This window comes from Amaranthus tricolor, chromosome 1 (assembly GCF_026212465.1).
Source record: "Amaranthus tricolor cultivar Red isolate AtriRed21 chromosome 1, ASM2621246v1, whole genome shotgun sequence".
NCBI classification, from domain to species: domain Eukaryota; kingdom Viridiplantae; phylum Streptophyta; class Magnoliopsida; order Caryophyllales; family Amaranthaceae; genus Amaranthus; species Amaranthus tricolor.
In genome coordinates, this window is record NC_080047.1 from 44433146 (window position 1) to 44456688 (window position 23543).

Sequence of the window (23543 nt, forward strand, 5' to 3'; positions counted from 1 at the left end):
ACTACATATAAGTACTACTTTAACATTTTTTTATGGAGAATATATATATAATGACCCTTAGGACTGTATATAATAAAAAATGTAGTGAATTTTTAATGTAATTCAATAGAATATGTGCTTTGAAAATACAAGATACTCTATTATATATTTTTTATTTAAATTTTGTTCTTTCCTGAAAACATAAAATAATTACTTAAATATTAATTAAATATTTTCAAATTTCATGTTAGGTTATCTTAAAAAATAAAAAAAATTGATAATAAAAAAAAATTTTTGATTTTTATATATAACCCTTAGTATCGTAAATATTAAATAGTTTATTTATTTACTTCCTTTGTTAATTCAATTATTTAATGTAACGAAGTAGGTAAGTTTGTGTGCGTTTCTAGGTAATCTTTAGAACAAATTACCATTAAAATTATATAAATGGTTAGGTGATCCACAATCTTTAATTTGTCAAATAGCATGTTCTCATCATAAATGAAACATTTTTTTAGGTGCCATGTATCTTACATGTGTTGCCAATTTGGGCATGATTGTAAATAAGATGGTTTGGACTTTGGATATATATATATATATATATATATATATATATATATATATATATATATAAAGTCTGCTGATATATCTTATTTTCAATTTAAAATCAAAAAATTATCATTAATTTTTACTGTTATCTTTTTTATTTATAATGAATAACTATTAACTAACAAATAATTTTAAATAAACATCTCCATAACAAATACAAACAAGTGATTTTATAACTTTAAAAAGGTAAAATTATTACCAGAAAGATCGAGTTTATCACGCAATGAAAAATTGAAAAGGTTGAAAAATTTGGTATTTGTCCCTAAGCAATTAGTTTGGTCCCTACTTATATTTCTCTAACAGGAAGCTACAATTGGGCCCACAATCACCATCCATCAAAAATAATTCTTTTATCATACAAAAGAGAATCTAATTCTCCAACGTCTATAATTATTTTTATTTGTTTATTTTTATTTTTATTATTTATTTGGTTGCTAAATAAATGTTTAATAAATGATTTTATTTTAAGTTAGCTAAATAACGGACTTTTAAACTGCCTTTAAATTTTTACACTTTTTTCTTTAATAATAGTTAATAAACAATAATTAATTTTTATCAAACACCACCAAAATAGTTAGTTTAAAGTGTTAATTCAAATCTAACTTATTAAAGAGAGGTAATTGTGTTTGTTTGTGAATCGTAAACGAGATTAATAAGAAAGATAGTGTGAAGCTATGCACTAAAATAAAACCTTATCAAAATTAATGGATCATTTTCTTTGGCCTTTTATACTAGAGTTGTTTATGGGTAGATATAAATGAAAAAGAGCATAAACATGTCTGTAAAATATACATGCACCTATACACATAAGAGTAGAAATATTCTCTGTGTAATTTTAGCTCCATTTGTACTTTTTATTTTTGTGACTATTTTCTAATTATTAATCTCTATTTTCTAATTATATACAACTAAAAATTATAAAAAATTAATATATAAAAAAATACATATTAAAACAAATCAAATAAAATTTTATTTACCTATATTTTAATTTTAATTTATAAATACATAAAAAATAAAATACAAATTAATACACTAATAACCAAAACGTAATTGAGACTAAAATTATGTGACTATATAGAGTAGAGTATTTATGCATCGTTGTATTTTTTGGACCCCACTTTTGTCTCCATCCATATAATTCATTCCTTCCCCTTAATTTACCCCTTTATTATTTTCAAGGACCTTCTCTCTTTCTTTATCTCATCTTTCTCTCTCTAAACTCTGCACTTCAGACAAGGTGAATCATCAATGTTTTAAGTCGGTTTTCTTGTTCTTTTGATTTATAATAGAGTGCAATTTTGTTCAATGCATTATCTGGTTTCTCATATATTGTTTGATTGATTGAGTTTATATATCAAATATTGATTCTTGCTAGGGTTTAGTTAAAGATGTTGGTATGCTACAAGTTTGAGTCTCTTATTTTTCTTGTTTTCTTTGATCACATTGTTGTTTTTGTTGTTGCTCTATCAGTGGAAAGATAATTTATTCTGTGAAATAGAGTTTTTGGGGGGTGATTCGCTGAATTAATCTCAAATTAGAGCTTAATTTTATGCATTTCAGATTGGTTTTCTGGGATTTTTTGGATGGCTGTATCTCTGATTTAAGTTCATTATTGGGTTACTTTTAGACTTTAGCCTTTTCCCCTTTGAATCTATTAATGGTGTCATTTACTGCTTTTTTTTTAGCCTTCTGCGATGAATTATAGAATGTTAAATGTTTGAAAATTTGGTATACCTTTGATACAATTTATCACTTTTCTTGATATGCTCAAAATGTTGCTGCACAAACAATCTTGTGCATTTTTATAGTTTGAAATTTTAGATTTTAAGCTTTTAAAACTTGATTTGCCATTTGAAGTTTAGGTACTAAATGGGATGAGATTATGATAGCCACTTGGGGAAATGAGAGTGAAAGCATAAAGCTTATGCTTTTGAGGAGTCAATGTCACTTATCCTATGTCTGTGTTGAGAGGTTTTAGGAATGATTTGAAGGGGATAAATGGTAATAGCTCTGTAGTGAGTATGGGTGAAGTAATTAGACATTAATTTCTTGAAGTATCTTACAAAGAATAAGTCATTTTTAAAGGGAATTTATTAGCTGTTTATGGACTTGGGGTAAACAGTTTTACATGTTTGGTTGCTTTAAGGGAATGATATTTTTTAGGAATTTATGTTAGAAGTGTGGTGTGCTATGGGATGTAAAAGTAAAAGTAAAAGCTACATCTCAGATTTTATGGGGATTCATGTTTTGCACTTTTGAAGGATTTTATCTAGCTTAATATGCACTTATGGGAACGGCGATTACGTATTTGGTTGATTCAAGGAATTTGCACGACCTAGGAATTTATGGCAATGGCGTGAGTACTAAGTAGAATTAGAAGCCAACTCTTGTGTTGTGGGATATGGTCTACTATTAAGTATTACTTCCCTCCACATCTAGTTATCGTCAACTGAACTGCTAAAAAAAGCTCCCTTGTTTGTTGTCTGCTAAGACGGCTTCAAATAGATGAAAATAGGAAAATATCAAGTATTCAAGTTAGATATAGTAGAAAACGATAAGATTGCTCAACTGTCAATTTTCTATATCATGAGTTAATGACAGATATTGGCTTTATATGGCAAGTTTATAATGTTGATAGCTTTGGATGAGAAGGTGATCCCCTGCCACGAACAAAATAGAATAGTTATTATGTACGAGTTGACTGAAATTAATTATAATAACTTGTGTGTTTATTTTTTCTTGGATTAAAATGTTGTTCTTGATTCTTAACTTGGTGTTATTGACATTGTGCAGATAAGCTAGTAAATAATCCTTCCCCAAGCTCCTTGCCCCTGCAATAGTGTTTGTGGGAGCTTCAAGAGTTGAGGGGAAGTTACCATCAAAACAATTAGTCAAATCTTTTTGCATCTATGGTAAGTGTTGTAATATATTCGCGTATTCTTGCTTGTCTCTTATATTTTATTTTTTATGACCTAATCTTATTACATGTATCATGTATGTCGAACATGAAGTAGCTTACCTTAATTTATATCGAAGGAATTGATACCATAGCCACTCTGCATTGTGCTTCCATTTCGAAACCTAGTTACTTTTATTTTAATTGTTGATATGTCACTGTTGGTGGAGTGATAATATTTCTACATTCTAGATTTGAGATTCAGGTTTAAATGCTTGAGGGCAGGTAAGGTGGTCATGGGTGCTGTAAACAGCGTTCTTAGACTTTGAGATAGTTGGTCCTAACCAGGGTCCATATTCCATCTGATGTTATGAACATGACCTAGTCCAGATAAATACTGATTTAATAAGATTTAATAAGTATTACAGGGCATGATCAAGGTGAAATTGCATGAACCTGATATCAAACACTTCCTGTTATATTTATCTTTTAAGCTATAATGCTAACATGTGACAGAATATGCACCAATTAGATCTCCCGCCTCATCATAACTTCATACGAGCTTGCTTTTTGTAGAATTAAACTTTACCTATGTATAAAAATATTAGACACCTTTTGAAGAGGTCACTTTATGTTTTGGTTGCTTTATTTGATTGTATATAGGTGGACCCGGTAATGACAATTGATGGTGGAAATAAAATCCTGCTTGCTCTGTAATTTATTTTGTGTCGAGATTCTGTAGTATCTCTGGAGTATCATTTTGATTTGATGCATAAGTATTTGGAAGATTCATAATCTTTCCTAAGTTCGACCAGTGATCATTATTATTATTTTGTTACTGCAGGCGACAAATGAAAATCTTCCACCAAATGTTATTAGGCAGCTTGCAAAAGAGTTAAAAAATCTTGATGAAACACCTCCGGAAGGAATCAAAGTGGGCGTTAATGATGATGATTTTACAACTATTTTTGCTGATATAGATGGTCCAGGTGTGTTTTCTCTCTCTCTCTCTCTCTCTCTCTCTCCAGGAGATGAGTGCTCGGAATGGGTTTTACTCCCGTGTTGGTATTTATTGATTCGCAGTGTCGGAAGTTTATGGGTTTTTAAAGATTCCATATTAGTAAGTTAAGCTCCAATGATTTCTTGAGTAATCGTCGTGTCTGAAATTGCAGCTGGGACCCCATACGAAAATGGTGTTTTCCGCATGAAATTGATCTTATCAAGCGACTTCCCCCATACTCCTCCCAAAGGTGATTATTTTTTCTTTTTTGGTTGTAATTTTTTATAAAGAAGTATGTTTCACTTTGTATAGTTTTAGTATTGATAATGGTATGGTTTCCTTTTTCATCTGATGATCGTTATTGATGGTATAATACTATAATCATTGATAGTGACAAATTCACAGTGCAAAAACAAGGCCGCATCACTGTATCCCAAGCGTATCGTAAAGGTTTTTGAGTTACCGCGACCGAAATATAGGCTACATTGACTGTGAAATATGTTTCTTTACTGCTATCAAAACCATATTTCTGCGCTGTGTGACACTTTCTCACATTAGAAATGTTTTACTTCATGTAATTGACCCATATTGTTGGGATTTTAAGGCTTTGGCTTTGATGATTCCTGTAAGAAGTGATGTGCTTCCTAAGTCTAACCATCAGATTCATACCGTTATTTTGATGACATGCTTCCACGGGAGCCAAGGCTTCTACATTGTAGTGGTGAGTGGTGACTAAATGTTCTACAAACCTGCCTGTGTTATAGAAGTATTATCTAAAAATATTGTTGGCTGTTAGGATAAAGAAACTCAGAAAAAAAAGGTTTCTACTGTGTAGTCGTGTTGTTTTGTATGATAGGGATAACCATGGCTTTTCTGGTTACTCGCAGGTTATTTCCTTACCAAAATTTTCCATCCAAATATCTCAAATAACGGTGAAATTTGTGTCAACACCTTGAAAAAGGACTGGAACCCCACTCTAGGATTGCGACATGTTCTTTTAGTACGTGCTATACTATTTCCCGACTTCTCTTTTCTTCCACTTGTCTATTTGTATTTTGGATGATCTCTGTGGGTATTTATAGTCATGATCCTTCTCCGTTTTGCATCTTTGTTTTTGGGAAAACAGGTTATAAGATGCTTACTCATAGAACCTTTCCCGGAGTCGGCTTTGAATGAGCAAGCTGGCAAGATGCTTCTTGAAAACTATGAGGAGTACGCGAGGCTTGCTAGGTAAGCTAGTTTTTATTTTCCTCCCTCCATCCTTTGGTTTTAGGATTCTCGATGAAGAATAAGATCAGCTAACACCTACAGCGTAGGAGTTGGGTATCCTTGAAATGCGAACACCTTTATGCTTTGTTACCCGATTCTTCACTATACTCAAGTACCCGTGTGGGACCCTTGGCACTTGGACGTGGGTATGACGCTTAGGCCGTTAGTCGTTTCATTTTTGGCTCTAAATATTGAAATATTTTCATAAAATAGCCAAGTCAGACACTATATCCGAGTCGGACTTAGGTCTGGGGTCCCGGTGAGTGGTGACAGTCTTAATGGATAGCAAATATAGTCAATTAGGAAAAATAAAAAATTATAAACAGTAACTCTAAAAGAATTAAACTTGGGCTCTTTTTCAATGAAGAAAGTGTTGGTTATAGTAGAACAGCATTTGATTAATGTTTGTTGATTTTGTCAGACTGTACACAGGAATTCACGCCAAGCCGAAATCTAAAATAAAGCCTGGAGCTATTTCAGAGTCAACCACAGCTTTGAACGTTGATCAACGAAACAAAACATCAGCTCAAACTGTCGATCCAAAGAACAAGTTAGTGAGTAGTGGTGCTCTATCACCATCCCCCGTTGCCCCATCAACGGCTAGCAGCAAGGCAACGAGCCTTCAAGATCAGCTTAACGGTGCCATTGCTTCCGTTCCACCCTCTAATGAGGGTGGAGCAGCCGGGTCATCAGCTGCACCTTTAGCAGAAAAGAAGAGTGGTATGCTGAAAACGCATGTAGAGAAAAAGAAGATCGATGCTAGAAAGAAAAGCTTGAAGAGATTATGAAGAAGGTGACGGTCTTATTTTGTGCCTTAATTTGGTCGGTTTAACTCTTGCGTGGCCCCGTTCTGGTAATGTAATTCGTCTCTATGCAATTGTCACATTCGTCTACGCAAGAGGGAGCTCCATAGACTAGTTGCTTTGACATATTGTAATGAACCATGTATCTTGGAATCTTTTGTCAATTGAGCTCATTATCCTTCCCTTCTGCTAAACCTCCTGCTTTGTTCTCAACTTTTTTTCCTAATACTCTTTGATTTTTTTAAATTTGCTAATACTAAAATATAGCACTTCTATTATGTTTTTTTCCTAATACTAAAAAAATAGCACTCCTAATTATGTTTCTTGAAATACGAGTTTAGACGAGTTGAATTCACATTCAAAATACTCTTCGACCTTTTTAAATTTGCTACAAAACATTCAAAAGTTTATTTTGATTTGTCACATGGCAAATTCAAACAGGAGAAGACTAAGTTCTAAGGAGAGCGATTATTTAAGCGAAGATCGATTGGTATCTTGTGCTTCATAATCCGTATTTGCATCATTCAATAATGTTATATCTAAGTACTATTAATTCGTATGTACTTTACAACATCTCTGTTGTGATCATTATGTTCTTTTGTAATTAAATGATTTTTCATATACTACGTTTTATTTTAACTTATTTTAAACATTATTTGTTCTAACGTCTGTCTCTTCATCTCAAGCTTAAAATTGATTTAATCTCTGGTTGCATTCATCGATATAATGTTTATCATTGAACATGAAACTTCACTTAACTAGTCTTCTCTATGTAGTAAACTTAATTGTCCCACTAACATTGAAGTTCATATCGGTTTCATACAAGAATTGCTCAATTTCATTTATAATATTTCGCATCTTTGCGTAAGGGTACAAAAATGCATCTAAAAATCTTGTAGATAGGAATTTATTTCTTGATTCCTTTTGAGTTACAATACTTCTATTTTGGAGAAAATATAACAATTAAATTAGAAAGAAAATCACTTTATTTAGAAAAAAAACACTTAATTTAGGAAAAAGATGTTGCAAACTGATTTGGTAATTGATTGTAACCAACTGAAAAAATGAGTTATTAGTTTTCTGACTCTAGACTTATTGATCTGTTCTGTAGATTTATTAGTTTGAGTTTAATTTGCATTTGGCACTAGATTTATTTTTATTCATAAAAAAAACACTTTATTTAGCAGCTTATTAGTTTGCGTTTGACTCAAGACTTATTGATCTGTTCTGTTTGGTAATTGTTGTAACCAACTAACTGAAAAACTGACTTATAAGTCAATTTATAAGTAGCTCTTGACATTCTTTACTGTCATTTGACTTTTAAACTATTTCCCAAATAAACGGCAATATAACTACTTTTAACAAACATTAACAAACATTTTCGATAACAGCTGATTTATACAACTAACTTAACAGAACAAACAGCCTACGAAGTACCAACTGGTTAAACAACCAACTAAATCAACCAAAAGACAATAACCAATTGTTAAACACCTTTAAATATTTGGTGAGACAACTAATGAGCCAATTATATCATACAGGATTACAGTCAAAATTCAAATGCATAGAATAATGTGTTTCGAGAACTGAATCAATTATCAGAATTAGTTGATTCTCCAAAGGGATACTGATACAATAGAAACCAGAAAGAACAAGTTAACAGTCACCAAGAAAAACAGCATTACAGAAATTGCCAAACAGAGATCACCACAATCACAAATCCACAACATGACCTAAAATGTCTGGTTTCTATGCATCAGAAATTACTAAAGAAAAAAAAAACAATATAGGTCTCATAATAATTCACTAACATTTTACAAATTTATCTTTTTTTCATCATTTACCAGGAATTCATCACTTGGCCATCATCACTTTGACGAACTCCTCGTAGTTGATTTGGCCATCACCATCAACATCAGCTTCCCGGATCATCTCGTCGACTTCCTCATCGGTGAGCTTTTCACCTAGGTTTGTCATCACATGGCGCAGCTCAGCAGCAGAGATGAAACCGTTTTGATCCTTGTCGAAGACACGGAAAGCTTCTTTAAGTTCTTCCTCGGAATCAGTGTCTTTCATCTTTCTGGCCATCAGGTTGAGGAATTCTGGGAAGTCGATGGTACCGTTTCCATCAGCATCAACCTCATTTATCATGTCTTGAAGCTCTGCCTCAGTTGGGTTCTGACCAAGGGACCTCATCACTGTTCCGAGCTCCTTGGTGGTGATACAACCTGGGATAAGAAAAGGTCGGTTTAAAGCCAAAAGAAAAGGTGCCAAACACATTAGAAAACATTACAGGATCTCATCAGTGTTGCAGATATACAACACCTTTTTTCATTTGGGATAGCATGCAATGAAACATAACAATAACCCCATACGGAGGCTGCCAGGAGCTCAGAACCCCAAAACAGAAACATTGAGCTTGGATAAAAATTTAGGAGGCAAAGGAAAGGAAGGAAAGGGGAAGGGAGTGAAAGGAAAAGAAAGGAAGGGAATAATAGATAAGTCTCCTTTGTTTGTTTAGGAGGAAAACAACAGGAGGGAATTATAGAAAAGTCATTTTCCAAGGAATCTTTCCACTTGGAGAGATTTGGATATAATAAAATTGGACTTTATCCCTTCTTTTCAAATCCCTCCTATCCAAAATATCTCTCCGAATTCCTCCTCTTTCTTTCCCTCCAATTCCCTCATTCCAAATAAGGTGCAACTTGTTGTAACTTGTAAGCATTGATGGGTTCTCCAAATCACTATAAGCATCCAGGAAAAGTTAATGCTTAGCAAAGAAATTACTAGTCACTTCATAATGTAGATCAAACTAGCACTTTCTGTCACACGTGTATGATATCATGTGATATGTCTGGTAAGGAATTTTGGGAGAAGGTACGTAGCACAAGAACCATTCAAGAAACCCAGCACAAAATAAATTTTCAAAAACATCTGAGGTGATTGAAGCACACATAGGTTTGCTGACATTCCAAAAACTAGAGAAGTAAACTAAAGATGTTGATAGGCTTTATTATCAAGAGTACACAACACTCTCGAGAGATTGAGAATTAGATCGAATAACTTCCAGAACACAAACATCATTACATTAATACCATATTTATCAGATAAGTCATTCAATAAGATGAGAAAATAATAGGCAAGTAAGAGTCCATCAGTGAAATAACATTCTAATATTTTGGTTGCTTGTATTCACTCAAAAACAAGTTGATTTTTTACAGCAAACTTGTTGTAAAGTAATGACACCAACAAAGAAATTATCTCTCAACAATAGCACACTCATTATATACAGAAAACTATTTGCAACAATTACTAAGCCATGATACTATCAACTGCTCCACTCGAAAGATCAATATTTTAGCGTTTGACTGGCCAAAAATAAACCCAACAAAAACCATCTAGAACGACACATCTTGCCAACTCTGCCTTTCAACACATTCCCACACATCTCTTAACAAATCTATTTCATATGCCTTTCATTGACACCCCCCCCCCCCCCCCCCCCCCCAATCAACAAATCCTAGCATGAAAAAACCAAGAACGAATCCCAACAAGACAAGGATTGGGAGTCCCGCATATCGAACATACTATCCTCCAATTTCAAGAATTTCATCCTATTTAGAAACAAATCTTAGAATTTCCTTTTTCATTACAACCGTCAGCTACACTTTGACAAGTTTACCAATCTTATCCCTAAAAACAATACCTAAGCCAGTAAGCCTTACAAAGTCAACTAAATAAACTAAAACAAACTAACAAAAGCAAATTGCTAAAAAGGAGTATGCTTTATCAAAGCTATCTTTAATAAATACCTTACAACTTACTACAAAATTATTTAATGATCATTTACAAACACTCCTCAACCAGCTCCATTCATTATACACTCTTAAAATCCACGTTATCTTCAGCCATATCAGCTCCTCAAATCAACTTTAAATGACCTCTTCTTCTAATAACCCATCACCACTCTCATCCTCATTACCCTAACCAGTTCGAACTAAGTACTAAAACAACAACACATATCTCCTATGTAGAGAATTCAAGCATGATTATAACAAGCCTCCTTATCTCCAATGTAAAGAGTCCAAACATAATTAAAAACAAACCTCCTTAATTATGAACCCTTTGATTAAAACAACGGTATTTTACAATTCAATACATCAAAATTACGCAATCTTACCATAAAACCAAAACTAATCAACTCAAAATGCCTCTTTTTTTTAAGGCTTCAACAATTCAATCCGTCAAAATTACGCAAAATGTCATTAATTTAATCCACGTATAAATCAAAAAGTGCGTATAATCAAAATTAAAGCGCAGATCCTCAACATTATTCTGAAATTAAATCAAAAGATGCAGTATTCTTCAAAGAAATGACGCCAAATTTATATTAATCAAACATAAAAACGACATAATATATATTTAAAAAATTAATGCTTTTCCAAAAGCAAAAAAAAAAAAAAAAAAAAGGAAACAGATCTAGAAGACGAAGACAAAGAGGAACAAACCATCGCCATCTTTGTCGAACAAGCTAAAAGCTTCCTTAAACTCGGCAATCTGTTCGTCTGTGAGTTGCTCCGCCATGTTTTCACTTTCTCTCCTTGTTTTTTTTTTACCTGCGTTTTTCCTTTTTTTTTTCTCTCTCAAAATCAATATCTATCTATACTCATCAAGAAACTGAATTAAAAGGCTTTTTCTTGATTGGTGTCACCGTCAATTTTTGATTTTATTTAAAAATTTTGATCCAGTATTAAATTCCAAACTTTTTCTTTATTACCATAGTCATATATTTTAAAATACTTAGTATCATTTGTTTTTCAAATAGTTTAATGTATTAATTAAATATTTAATATTTTAATTATGCATAATAAAAAATTATAAAAATTTAGTATTAATAATTTTTTCATCGAGTCGAATCAAATAAGAGTTCAATTGAGTAAATAATGTAATATTCTCGATATTGCACCTAATTTGAAACGGAGGAAGTACAATACTTTTATAGCATTTCAGAAAAAAAAAATTAAGTCCGGCTTGTTCAAGAAAAGTGAGTTTTATATGGACTTAATCACATTTTAATCAAATAGTAATATGAAAGTATGAAATATTAATTATACAATGTGTGATTAATGATAAGTTCTCAACTCATTGTTATGATTACCGTGATCTGTTTTTCTTGCTACTTAAGGTTTTGCATTAAATTTAAGAAAAACATATTTTATGTTAAAAGATAATATTATATTTCTGTGTTAAAAGATAATTATAACCAGTAAGTATTAGAGTTAATTAGTTATGAAATTGGAAAAAAATAGAAGCAAAATAACAGTTGAATAGTTATTTTTCTATAAAATAATAATATATTAAAGAAAAATTTAGCAAAGTATAATAAAACGAATGTTGTATAATCTCCTTATGGCTTTAGGGCTAAAGTTAAAGAATAGGACATTGTAGGGCTAAAGTTAAAGTTAAAGTTTTAGTTATGTTACTTAATTATCATAATATAATAAAACAATTTGGGATTCGAGAATCCTTATAAATTACCAGGAATAGTATAATCGTTATAGATTTTCTTTGTTTTTTTACATTTTTTTTCTTTTTGAATGTTTTTTTTATTTGCAATATTTCATTTTAAGGGGAGAGAAATTTGATTAAGATTTTTTAGATATATTAGAGAATAAATATGTCCATATAAGATTTTGTAAGATTCGTTTTAGTGTATACTTTTTTTATTATGTGTATTTAGAGATATTGAGAGTTAAACTTTTCTTTGAAAACTGTGCAAAAAGTAAACAAGAAGAACAAAAAATAAGGGAGGGAGCACTTGTAATTAATAATGACATTTTTTCTCATAATATATCAGAATCGGTTATATGTATTTTAAAACATACTTCCACCGTTCCTTTATACTTGCTACATTTGATTTTTTTTTTACGCAATTTAATATGTTATTTAGATCATTTATACATTGAACTATATACATAACACATCTAAAAATTACAAAAACTTAATATTATCAAAGTATGCGATAAGACTATTCAAATAAGATCTCACTTGACTATATTTTTTCTTACACATTAGTCGCAATATATAAAATAAGTTTAAACGATGAATAGTGTCAAAAATCGCTAAGTAGCGAATATTTCAGAACGGATGAAATAGGTAATACTTCACGTTATACTTCCTCCGTTCTGAAATACTCGCTACATAACGTTTTTGACACTATTCATTGTTCAAGTTTATTGCATATATTACGGCTAATGTGTAAGAAAAAATATAGTCAAATGAGATCTTGTTTAAATCGCCTAATCACATACTTTCATAATATTAAGTTGTTATAATTTTTAGATGTGTAATATTCAATATATAAATAATCGAAATAATTGCAGTATAGAACAGAGGAAGTAAAACTTATAAAATTAATTTTCTAATAAAAGAAAAAAAAGGTGGAGACTCAATAGTATATGGCCAATCATATCACTTGAAACATGATTTTTTTTTTCTTTTTCTTAGTATTTTTTCTTTTCCTTTTTTCCCGATACAATGGATCAGCTCGGGGAGTACGCGGCACACCCTACGCGGTGTAGTGGGACCGAGTAGCGTCTTTCTCCTCCTTGACTATTCTTCAACGTCTTGTCTTTCACAATCGGAATGTCAAATTAACCAGATGTTGTAAAATTAATTACGCAATGTATTAAACTTGTTAAAACCATAACATCTGTTAACTTTGTGTGGTTTATGTCACTATTAGTAATTTTTAAATATTATAATTATTAATACTAGGATTTAACTTGAATGGTAAAAAGAGGTAGAATTTCTAGATATTTGGGTAGTATTATTATTATTTTGTAGTTTTGTTTAATTGGATATTTTATGGGAAAATTTTAATAAAAATCTAGAGGAGATGAATTATTCGATGAATGAATCAAAAAATATATAAATTTTAATAGGTAGCTCGATTTCTAAGACTGTCGTGAGTGATTTTTTGTGTCGCTTTAGGTTTGACTTTGAAACTTGCGAATTGAAAATAAAAGATTGACATTTTACTCACATTATAGAAATTTAATTAGGCCTCAACTTACAATTTGACAACTTATTGATTTTATTAATTCAAAGTTCAAGATAATAATCAAACATATATTACAAGGGTGGAAGAGAATAATTATCGACTTTTTTATAAGCTATATTTAAGTTGTATTTTGACATTTATTTTTATTAAATATAACTTATTTTAATGAACTGAGAACATTTTATTAATTCTGCATTGTGTTTCTTTTCTACATTATTTATATTGAGGAGAAGATGAAAAATTATCGTTTAAGATTGTTTGGGCTCATACAACAATGGGTCAGTAAATTGATAAGGAAAGGAAAGGAAAGTTGCATGCAATTCGAGGGACATAAAAAGAGCGTGAGAAATATCGCACATTATCAAAAAGGAAGGAGTGAAAACAATATTTAATTAGATATGCATGTTGAGATGGTAGAAATTTGAAAAATAATAATTCCTTTGAACGACCATCAAAACTGAGTTATACCCAATTGGCATTAGACTTTAATTTGATTGTTATTTAACAAGTATTTCTTTCTATACCTCTACTAATACTCCTAATATGAGATTTCAAACAATCCTAAAAGAGTAAGAAATTGAGAATCAGATTTTTGTCTAAGTTTAAACATGTTCAACTTTCCTTAATTATGATTTGAGTTTGAGTCTTACTGCTCTTTTTACTTAGCTACTTTATACTAAAAAAAGATAAAAACAATTAATTGAAAATCACATCTTATTTGATTGGAACATCATGTTCCACCTTTCCCCAAATATGCTTACATCTATCCCCATTCCCTTGCCTTGAACTAAAAAAGATTAAGCAATTAATTTGCATAGTATATTCCAACTAGTTAAAGGAAACTAACTTGTTTCATACATACACTACAAAAGAACACTAAAAAAAATTACATAATTGTACAAGTACAAGTACAATCACATTGAAAAATAAGGCCACGTCACTGTATCGCGATCGTATTGAAAAGGTTTTCGACTTTACAGCAATTAAAATATTAGCTGCATTGACCAGAAAATCATCCATACTAAGTTACTAACTAACGAGCGTGACCAAAACTGCATTTTGCGCTATGAGTACAAGCTTGAACCTCTAGCCCTAAAAGCATAATTGTTTCTTGCATGCTTCAAAAGGTAACTTAAAAGAGGAAATCCCACTACAAACATGATCAAAATAAGAACAAAAACCTAAATCTTTAATAGTCTCATCTATCAAATCCTTAAGAATAAAATCTTGAATAAGCAATCCAATTCTTCCAACTTGTTGTATTTGACCCCATTCAACCTCTTGACAAACCTCGATCACACATTCTTTCATGGCCGTACTCCATGTGTTTGTCTTTACTTGTGTTGTTGTAGGACACTGTAATGGTTGTGTTGTTGTGGTGATAATGGTTTGTTCTTTGATGATTGATGATGATGTTGGTTTGTTGTACATGAAATTCATAGCTTTGTCTTCATGATCTCTTGGCTTTTTCTTTGTTATATGTTGCTTTTGGTGTTGCTTTGGCTTTTGTTGTTGGTGTTGCCTAAGTTGGTGATCTAGATAATCAACTAGTTAAGTCATGGTCATTGTCAACTATCCAGTATTTTCGCACAAAATCAGAATCAGAATACGGGAAAAAGTAGAAAATAAACCATAATCAAGAAGTTAAGTAAAATAACATTAATTATATTAATCATAATTCATCTTATGTTCAAGACTGTGTGTTAATGATAATATATCCTTATGATATTTGTACAAATTTGAATCAAAGAATATAATCGATTACGCAAAGATGAAGTATACTTAAGATAATTTAAACTTCTTCATTACTTTGACATATTTAAAGGTGATGTCCGTTTTATTGAAGTATATATGCTTGTCTTGACTTATTGGAAAGACAAAACTTCAATCTTACACATATAATTTCACTACAAAATAATTTGTTTTTAATGGGATATATTTAGTGATATTTAATTTAAATGTTATTACTTTAAATTTCTAATAGTATGTATAATGATTTAGTAACATTTTTGAGACCTTTTAGCAGCATAATAATAAATTATACTAAAGCTTTTTGCGACTTAGGATCTAGTGACATTTCTCATAAATGCAACTATAAACTATAGTAATAATTACGTGTGCCACTAAAGGCCAAATAAAGTGTCACTAAATCACTTTATAGTAGAACTTAAAATAAAAAGCAATAATTATTACACTAAAAATATAAATTAATGGCATTTTTTTAATACTACTAAATTCAATGCCGCGAAAACTTAAATTTGTTGTAGTGGTTCTCTCACATGTACATACACAACCATGCCCCTATATGATCGAACAGTTAAATTTAGAGATCTTAAAGCCTATATCTTTCAGAACCACCTCACTCACCATGGATATAAAGCAACAATGGGTCATGATAACTTCTTGTTTACAAATTCGGATGAAAAATTTAGCCATTTTGAATCTCATAAATGATCCTAATCATGTGTTAGATTGATGATCTTTTCTTAATATAGTTAATTTACCGTGCATCTAAAAAGTTCGTATACTATATATACTCGGTATAGTTATGTTTTTTCTTTTTTTAATTTTCAACTTACAAAATAATTAAGCTAATTACATGAATCAACTTGCTATTTTCAGTAAATAATATCATCATAATTCCGCCCATAGAAAACTATGAGAAGGGTCTAGAGAGGAAAGAAAGACGACATCTCATACCCATAAAGGAGAGCGCGACAACTATGAGCAAGGTCAGTAAATAATATATATGGCTTAAAATTATCTTAATTTCTTTGAAATTGCTACATAATTATAACTTATTATTGTAAATTTGTTGTCGTTAAATTGGCAATAACAACAAAACACAAAATAATAAGTAGAAAGAGTTTTTTTTATGATGAATTCATTACACTTATTTAGTTGGCTAAGATATTAAGCAACATGTGTGATTTAATGTGTCATTTATTTTTTTTTCTTTCTCTTATTTATATGATTATAGTCTCTCCTTCCTAAGAAACAAAAATGTCAAATTTTCTTTAAAAATTAATGAATTTAAAGAGATGGATGAAGCAATCGTTTAGGTTGTGGGTCCCATGGTGATCTTTTCACACGGTATAAACAATAAAAATGAATTACATAAAGACAAGGAATAATCACCATTCAACACCAACTAGTTAGTTCAGGGTAGATGATGATTTTAGGGCCCATTATAACATCTATGTGTAGTGGGTGTACCTGACGTTATAGTGATATAAAGCTTGTTCCTTTTACATGAGGAACAACATGCATTGTCTCCCACTATTATGTTTCACCTTATTAGGGTATATATGTTAACATTTTGTTTTAAAACAATTTTATGTGTAATATAGAATTAAGTTCTCTCACAAAAAAAAATAATAAAATAATAAAATAAAAAAATCAACATTAGGACTATAGTTTGTGACTTTCAAGGAGTTTGGTAAATTTAGAACCTAGCACATATGTCTCATATTTGAAATTGAACAAGTTTTGTATTAATTTGATGTACATCAAAATAGTTATAATAACTTTAGGTTTAGAAAATTCAAGTTAAAATACTCTAAATATGATATATTGTCTTAGATGACAATTAACAAAACGTACAGATCATATTTGCAGTACAAGATTAAAGACCATATTGAAAATACACATTCAATAATAAAGATAAATTATTTGACCATTTTAATATTGATTTTAATAAACTTTCTCATATAATTCTCAGAATTCTAATACATTTCTTACTAACATCTGTTATTAAGGGTTCAATCTTTCCACTACTAAAACAAAATACACTTTTCTCTTCCACACTTGTAATAAAAGTTTGATTTGCAATATCTATAGTAAAATTATCAATTCTCCTTTTTCTCTTGCCTAACCTATATAAAATTATCAGAATTAATTAAAAAAAGTATACTCAAATGTTGTTGTAAGCTAACGACTAACCACTATGAGAAAAATTTCTAAATACATTATTTTAACATATAAGTTATCTAATTTCTTCGTTTTCGTGCTATAAAAGTAAGTATATCAGTATAATGAGAATGCTACTGTGCTACAAGTTCATCCAAGATATACTCCTACTCTAATGCGTATAATGAGAAAGAAAAACACCATCATGTGTTGTTTGACTGCAAAAAAGATATTATTTGGTGTTTATTCCTTTCTTCTCGGAGTGATTTCATTATACTTTTTCATTTAATTCCGTATTTTTATCATTTTGTTGTATTTATATTTTGAATAATGTTATGTTACTATATTTAATTTTCATATAAAATAGCTAAAAAAAATTAAATTAGTAAAATAAGTAGTATAAATAGCTCAAAAAGTAAAATTACTTACCATGTTGAATTCTCTTAGAATAAGCGGAAGATAAATGATAATGATGATGGTCTAACATTGATACGGGGCTGGGCCCTTCACTTCCTACTTCACTTTCCACCTCATCGACCACCTCTTTTCTTTTCACCTCCACCACTCGTGGCGGCGTTTGTGTCTTACGCAATGCCTCAATAATTTTCTTCAAAGTCTTCAAATCCTCATCACATTTTTCCAAAGCATCAACAAGCTTCCTCCTTTTTTCCGCGGCCGGAGACGCCACCCTTGCCGGAGTATTTGACGATGATCTTGCCGAAAAATCATCAAGTCCCACTAAACGCTCCACCACTCTTGGGGAACTCGCCACGGTTTCGGTTGATGAACGGCGAATATCCGGTGGAATCGCCGGGCTTCTCGGCGTGTGATCTAGAGATAATTTTTCTGCCACCGTTGAGCTGTAATCACGTGGCTGACACGTGGGTGTTTGTTCAGATTTTATAGGGGTGTGAACATTACTATTACGTTCTTGTTTCCTACCTGTTAAATTATGATGAGACATTGCTTAGAAAAGTAAAATAAATTCTCATGGATTTAAAGATGGATTAATAAATAAGATTATTTAAACATGTTGAAAGGAATATCTTCCGTGTCTATTGCATTCATTCCATGATAATATATACAAAATACATGCTTTAATTAAGCCACTAATTAAGCTAACAAATATTCATCAAAATATTCTTAGGCATAAACTAGGAAACTAATATATACTAAGTCAAAGATATATTATCAATTAATATATCTTAACACTCCCCCATTGTCTAAGCGGGAGGAGGGTGAACACTTAGACTAGCCTTGAAATCTTCAAAAAGCACACGAGGGAGCCCCTTTGTAAAAATATCTGCAATTTGGTGCCTAGAAGGGACATGAAGAACACGTACCTCACCACGTGCTACCTTTTCTCGAACAAACAAAATGTCCATCTCTATATGTTTTGTTCGTTGATGATGTACCGGATTGCCAGATAGATAAATAGCACTCACATTGTCACAATACACCAATGTTGCCTTTTTAATTGGACAATGTAACTCCAAAAGTAAGTTGCGAAGCCAACATGACTCAGAAACTACATTAGCAACGCCCCTGTACTCTGCCTCAGCACTAGACTTAAATATAGTAGGTTGCCGTTTTGAGGACCAAGAAATCAAATTATCACCCAAATACACACAATATCCGAATGTGGAGCGTCTAGTATCGGGACACCCAGCCCAATCAGCATCTGTATATGACTTTAGAGATGAAATAGTTGACGGATACAGATGCAATCCCTGATCAATAGTGCCCTGTACATACCGAATAACTCGCTTGAGAGCCGCCATATGACTCTCTTTCGGATCATGCATATGTAAGCAAACCTGTTGGACCGAATATGCTATATCTGGTCTAGTAAAGGTAAGGTACTGCAAGGCTCCTGCAAGACTGCGATATAATCTAGGGTCGGCACAAGGAGAACCTGTAGAACTGGCCTTTGGTTTGACCTCAATAGGCGTAGCCGAAGGTTTGCAAGAAGCCATACCTGCGCGGTCAATAATTTCCTCCGCATATTTGCGTTGCGACAAAAATAATCCACCCTTATGTTTTGTCACTGCTATGCCAAGAAAATAATGAAGCTTACCCAAGTCTTTCATAGCAAATTCTGAGCTAAGAAGGGACATAATAGAGCGCCGCAGAGAATCAGAAGAAGCAGTAAGAATAATGTTATCAACATATAAAAGTAAATAAGCCACATTGTTTCCCTGACGATAAATAAATAGTGAATTGTCACTCTTACTATTAGTGAATCCAATAGAAGAAACAAAATCTGCAAACCTCTTATACCATGCTCGGGGTGCCTGCTTAAGACCATATAAGGAGCCTCGTAATAAACACACATAATCAGGGTGCGTTTTATCACGGTACCCAAGGGGTTGATGCATATAGACCGTCTCCTGAAGCTTACCATGTAGAAAGGCGTTCTTAACATCAAGCTGATTTATCGACCAAGCTTTAGATAAAGCAAGGCTAAGAACAGTACGAATAGTAGCCGGCTTCACCACTGGACTAAAAGTCTCCCCACAATCAATGCCAACCTGTTGTGTTTTGCCATTACCTACAAGTCGTGCTTTATGCCTCTCAAAAGAGCCGTCAGATTTCATCTTATGAGTAAAAATCCACATAGAACGAATAACATTAACATCAGGTGGACGGGGCACCAACTCCCACGTCTTATTTTTAATAAGAGCATTAAATTCATCATCCATTGCCATTTTCCAATTCGGGTCACGAAGAGCGGAAATGGGGTTACGAGGGAGAGGGGATTTCGTAACATTAGAAACCATAGTATTGAAATTTTTATATTTTGGATTGGGTTTAAATATCCCATTTTTGCTTCTCGTGGTAACAGTAGATGGAAGAGATGGATTTTGAATTTGTGGGCTAGGGGAAACACTTGGGCTTGCTGAGTGGGTATGTTGCGAGTGGGCCGTGGCTGAATGAACATGCACATGGTCCACAAGTGACCTATTCAGCCCAACATCAGCGTCCAAGGTAGGGAGAGAAAGGGGGGGTGAAAGTGGGCTTGGGATAGGTCCAGCAAGATTGGAATTATTAGACGGCCCAGAAAGAGGAGGAGGAGGATGGTTGTGAATTGGGCTCGTGGGTGTAGCTGGCCCATTAGAGGTGTGGGCTGCAGTAGAAGGCTGCCCAAACGGTGTAGTATAAGTTTGCATATGGTGAATTATAGAAGGATGAAGCCCTTCATCTAAAAAATCATATGTGTGAGAAGAGGGTATATGCAACTTTGAAAAGGGAAAAATCGATTCATCAAACACAACATGTCGGTTTATGAAAATCTTGTGAGAAGATAAATCATAACACTTGTAACCCCTATGATTAGATGGATACCCCAAGAAAACACAAGGTGTTGAACGAGGTTGAAGTTTATTAATAGTAGTGGATGGGAAAAGGGGATAACACAAGCAACCAAAAATTCGTAAATGAGAATAAGACGGCTTTCTTTGATAAAGAACCTCTAGAGGAGACTTAGACTCGAGTAATTTACTTGGAATTATATTATGAAGATAAGTAGCCATTTGTAACGCATGATGCCAAAAAGATGGAGGTAAAGAGGCATGTGTAAGAAGGGTGCGAATAATATTATTCAATGACCTTATTTTTCTCTCGGCCTTCCCATTTTGAGACGAGGTGTGAGGACATGATAGACGAAATGTCATACCATTAGACTCACACATAGCCCAAAAAGATCCGTTATCATATTCCTTCCCATTATCACATTGAAAAGTCTTAATAGGTCGTTCAAATTGGGTTTGAATTAATGCTTGAAATGCTAAGACTTTATCAAAAACATCCGATTTCTTAGCTAAAGGAAAAGTCCATAAAAATTTTGAGAAATCATCCAAAATAAGCATATAATAACGGTGACCCGATGTACTCAAAACGGGTGACGACCAAAGGTCACTATGAACAATATTAAAAGGCATAGTAGTATTAGAAGTAGAAGAAACAAAAGGCAACTTAATATGTTTTCCAAGTACACATGAATGACAAATATTAGAACTAGAGGATTGAGTACATTCAATGCTTTTATTGTTACTAAGAGTCTTTAAAATAGAAGGTCCTGGATGTCCCAGTCGAGCATGCCAAAAAGGAGAAGCTAACGCCGTAAAGGTTGATTGAGAAGAGCGAGAAAAATTGGTAGTGAGCGGATAAAGGTCCCCTTTGCTATCACATCTCATTATGGGCATCCCCGTCCGATAGTCCTTCACAGAAAAACCATAAGGGTCAAACTCAACAGACACAAAATTATCAGTGGTAAATCGACGAACAGAAATAAGATTTTTAATGAGTTTTGGGGCATGTAGGACATTAGAGAGAGACAACGGAGGATTAGGGGATGGCAAAGTAGTATTTCCACAACCACGGATTGGAATAGTATGACCATTACCAACAACAATACTATTATGATGATTACTCAAATTAAAATAAGACGAGAGATTACCGTTGGTGGATGTCATATGAGAAGTGGCGCCGGTATCCATGTACCACGATGGATCGGGCTGCTGTAGAGACATGGTGTGAAAAGCCGACTCCAAATCTGTTGGAACATAGGAAGGAGACTGAGACGCTGCGTATGCTTGTTGTTGGGGTCGTGGACCAAGAACCCCTTGCTGTGCTCTTGTTGGGCCTTGAGATCTAGCCCAGCCTTGTGTTGGAAATGGGCAAGGGGGAGTAGCCCACGGCCAACCCCAAGGTGGGTAAGCTTGCTGCTGCCACAACGGAGCCACGCCCCTTTGCTTTTGCAGACCGCCACCACGGCCTGCACCACCCCTTGCTCCGGAATTCTGACCATTGGCTGCGGCAGGACCACGACCACTTCCCCTGTTCTGCATTTTTTTTTCAGAATTCTTTTTATGATTTTTGTTTTTCGCGCGAGTATTACCCCAGCTATCTGAACCCGAGTCATCATCACGAAAGGTCGCCACCAAACCTGAAACAGAATTAGAAGTCATTGCTGCACGTTTTGTCAAGCTCGCTTCCTCCAAGGTAATCATTGAACGGGCTTGGTAAAATTGTGGGAGAGGAGAGCTTTGACGGATAAGGGTAGCAACACCATTATACGGTTCGGTGAGGCCCGAAACCAATTGGAGAACAAGTCGATTATTGTCCACCGGAGCTCCAACATTCCGCAATTGATCGGAAAGACCCTTGAGTCTTTGACAGTACGCCGATGCATTTGGAAAATCCTCCATTTTTGTAGAGGAAAAATCTTGTTCTAGAGTTACGGCACGAGAGTTTTGATTATCTTGGAATATATCACGCAACCTATTCCAAGCCGCCATTGCCGTAGCATCGGGTTCTATAATGGTCTCCAAGAGATCACCAGAAATAGTGGAGTAAATCCACGAGATTACTGCAGCATCCAATGTAGACCACCATTCCTGTTCTTCGTCAGTAAGAGGATGCTTTTCCGTTACCTTGTCAGTGGTCAGGGGAGGGATAATATGGTGTAGAACCCGGTGAGAACGAGCGTGAATCTTAAAGAGTTCCACCCAAGTAGAGTACTGTGAGTTTTCAAGAGTAAGCACTACCGAAATGGAGGTCTTGATGTTATTCACAGTGAGAGCGGGGTGATACGAGGTCTTTGAATCCCCCATTGTCACAGAACAGAAAAGAAAGAAGAGGAAGAAGAGGGCGGAAAAATGTCAGGGTGCAGCGGAATAACCCTAAACAACTGATACCATGAAAGGAATATCTTCCGTGTCTATTGCATTCATTCCATGATAATATATACAAAATACATGCTTTAATTAAGCCACTAATTAAGCTAACAAATATTCATCAAAATATTCTTAGGCATAAACTAGGAAACTAATATATACTAAGTCAAAGATATATTATCAATTAATAAGATATTAATTGATAATATATCTTTGACTTAGTATATATTAGTTTCCTAGTTTATGCCTAAGAATATTTTGATGAATATTTGTTAGCTTAATTAGTGGCTTAATTAAAGCATGTATTTTGTATATATTATCATGGAATGAATGCAAT

The 23543-nt window shown here is 33.0% G+C and overlaps 4 protein-coding genes across 6 annotated transcripts in view; 1 reads left to right on the forward strand and 3 right to left on the reverse strand.

The window, feature by feature from the left end:
• The first annotated feature begins 1738 nt into the window (after positions 1–1738).
• LOC130828242 (ubiquitin-conjugating enzyme E2 22-like) lies at positions 1739–6750 on the forward strand. The gene is made up of 7 exons (XM_057694101.1): positions 1739–1825; positions 3382–3500; positions 4329–4473; positions 4657–4734; positions 5372–5484; positions 5611–5714; positions 6175–6750. Exons 2-7 carry the CDS (start codon positions 3498–3500, stop codon positions 6539–6541), a joined length of 810 nt encoding a protein of 269 aa, XP_057550084.1. The 5' UTR covers positions 1739–1825; positions 3382–3497; the 3' UTR covers positions 6542–6750.
• Positions 6751–8099: 1349 nt separating this feature from the next.
• On the reverse strand, positions 8100–11300 carry LOC130828264 (calmodulin). 2 transcript variants are annotated; one of them, XM_057694133.1, is made up of 2 exons: positions 11065–11300; positions 8100–8784 (listed from the first exon to the last, which is right to left on the reverse strand). In XM_057694133.1, exons 1-2 carry the CDS (start codon positions 11138–11140, stop codon positions 8411–8413), a joined length of 450 nt encoding a protein of 149 aa, XP_057550116.1. In that variant the 5' UTR covers positions 11141–11300; the 3' UTR covers positions 8100–8410. The 2 variants fall into 2 exon arrangements, with proteins under 2 accessions (XP_057550116.1, XP_057550123.1); XM_057694140.1 differs by lacking the exon at positions 11065–11300 and adding an exon at positions 8882–9973.
• Positions 11301–14514: 3214 nt separating this feature from the next.
• The window catches only part of LOC130826541 (uncharacterized), a 9941-nt gene continuing 912 nt past the window's right edge, over positions 14515–23543 (reverse strand). The window contains exons 2-3 of one of the 2 annotated variants that reach the window (XM_057692129.1): positions 17958–18470; positions 14515–15154 (exon numbers count right to left, since the gene is read on the reverse strand). In XM_057692129.1, coding sequence (XP_057548112.1) covers positions 14712–15154; positions 17958–18470 — 956 coding nt within the window. In that variant the 3' untranslated portion in view covers positions 14515–14711. Of the gene's footprint in view, positions 15167–17957; positions 18471–23543 lie in introns of both variants that reach the window. The other variant, XM_057692124.1, reaches the window with a different exon arrangement.
• Positions 21578–23352, reverse strand: LOC130826537 (uncharacterized). The gene is made up of 2 exons (XM_057692121.1): positions 21988–23352; positions 21578–21748 (listed from the first exon to the last, which is right to left on the reverse strand). Exons 1-2 carry the CDS (start codon positions 23141–23143, stop codon positions 21714–21716), a joined length of 1191 nt encoding a protein of 396 aa, XP_057548104.1. The 5' UTR covers positions 23144–23352; the 3' UTR covers positions 21578–21713.

Excerpts from the sequence above, each read along its gene's own strand:
- LOC130828242 (XM_057694101.1), top strand. Across the intron at positions 4,474-4,656 it reads TGCTGATATAGATGGTCCAG|CTGGGACCCCATACGAAAAT; the intron begins GTGTGTTTTCTC and ends CTGAAATTGCAG. Across the intron at positions 5,715-6,174 it reads GAGTACGCGAGGCTTGCTAG|ACTGTACACAGGAATTCACG; the intron begins GTAAGCTAGTTT and ends TGATTTTGTCAG.
- LOC130828264 (XM_057694133.1), bottom strand. The coding sequence starts at position 11,140 with ATGGCGGAGCAACTCACAGACGAACAGATTGCCGAGTTTAAGGAAGCT. Across the intron at positions 8,785-11,064 it reads GTTCGACAAAGATGGCGATG|GTTGTATCACCACCAAGGAG; the intron begins GTTTGTTCCTCT and ends TTCTTATCCCAG.
- LOC130826537 (XM_057692121.1), bottom strand. The coding sequence starts at position 23,143 with ATGGGGGATTCAAAGACCTCGTATCACCCCGCTCTCACTGTGAATAAC. Across the intron at positions 21,749-21,987 it reads TCATATGACATCCACCAACG|GACTATCGGACGGGGATGCC; the intron begins GTAATCTCTCGT and ends TTTTCTGTGAAG.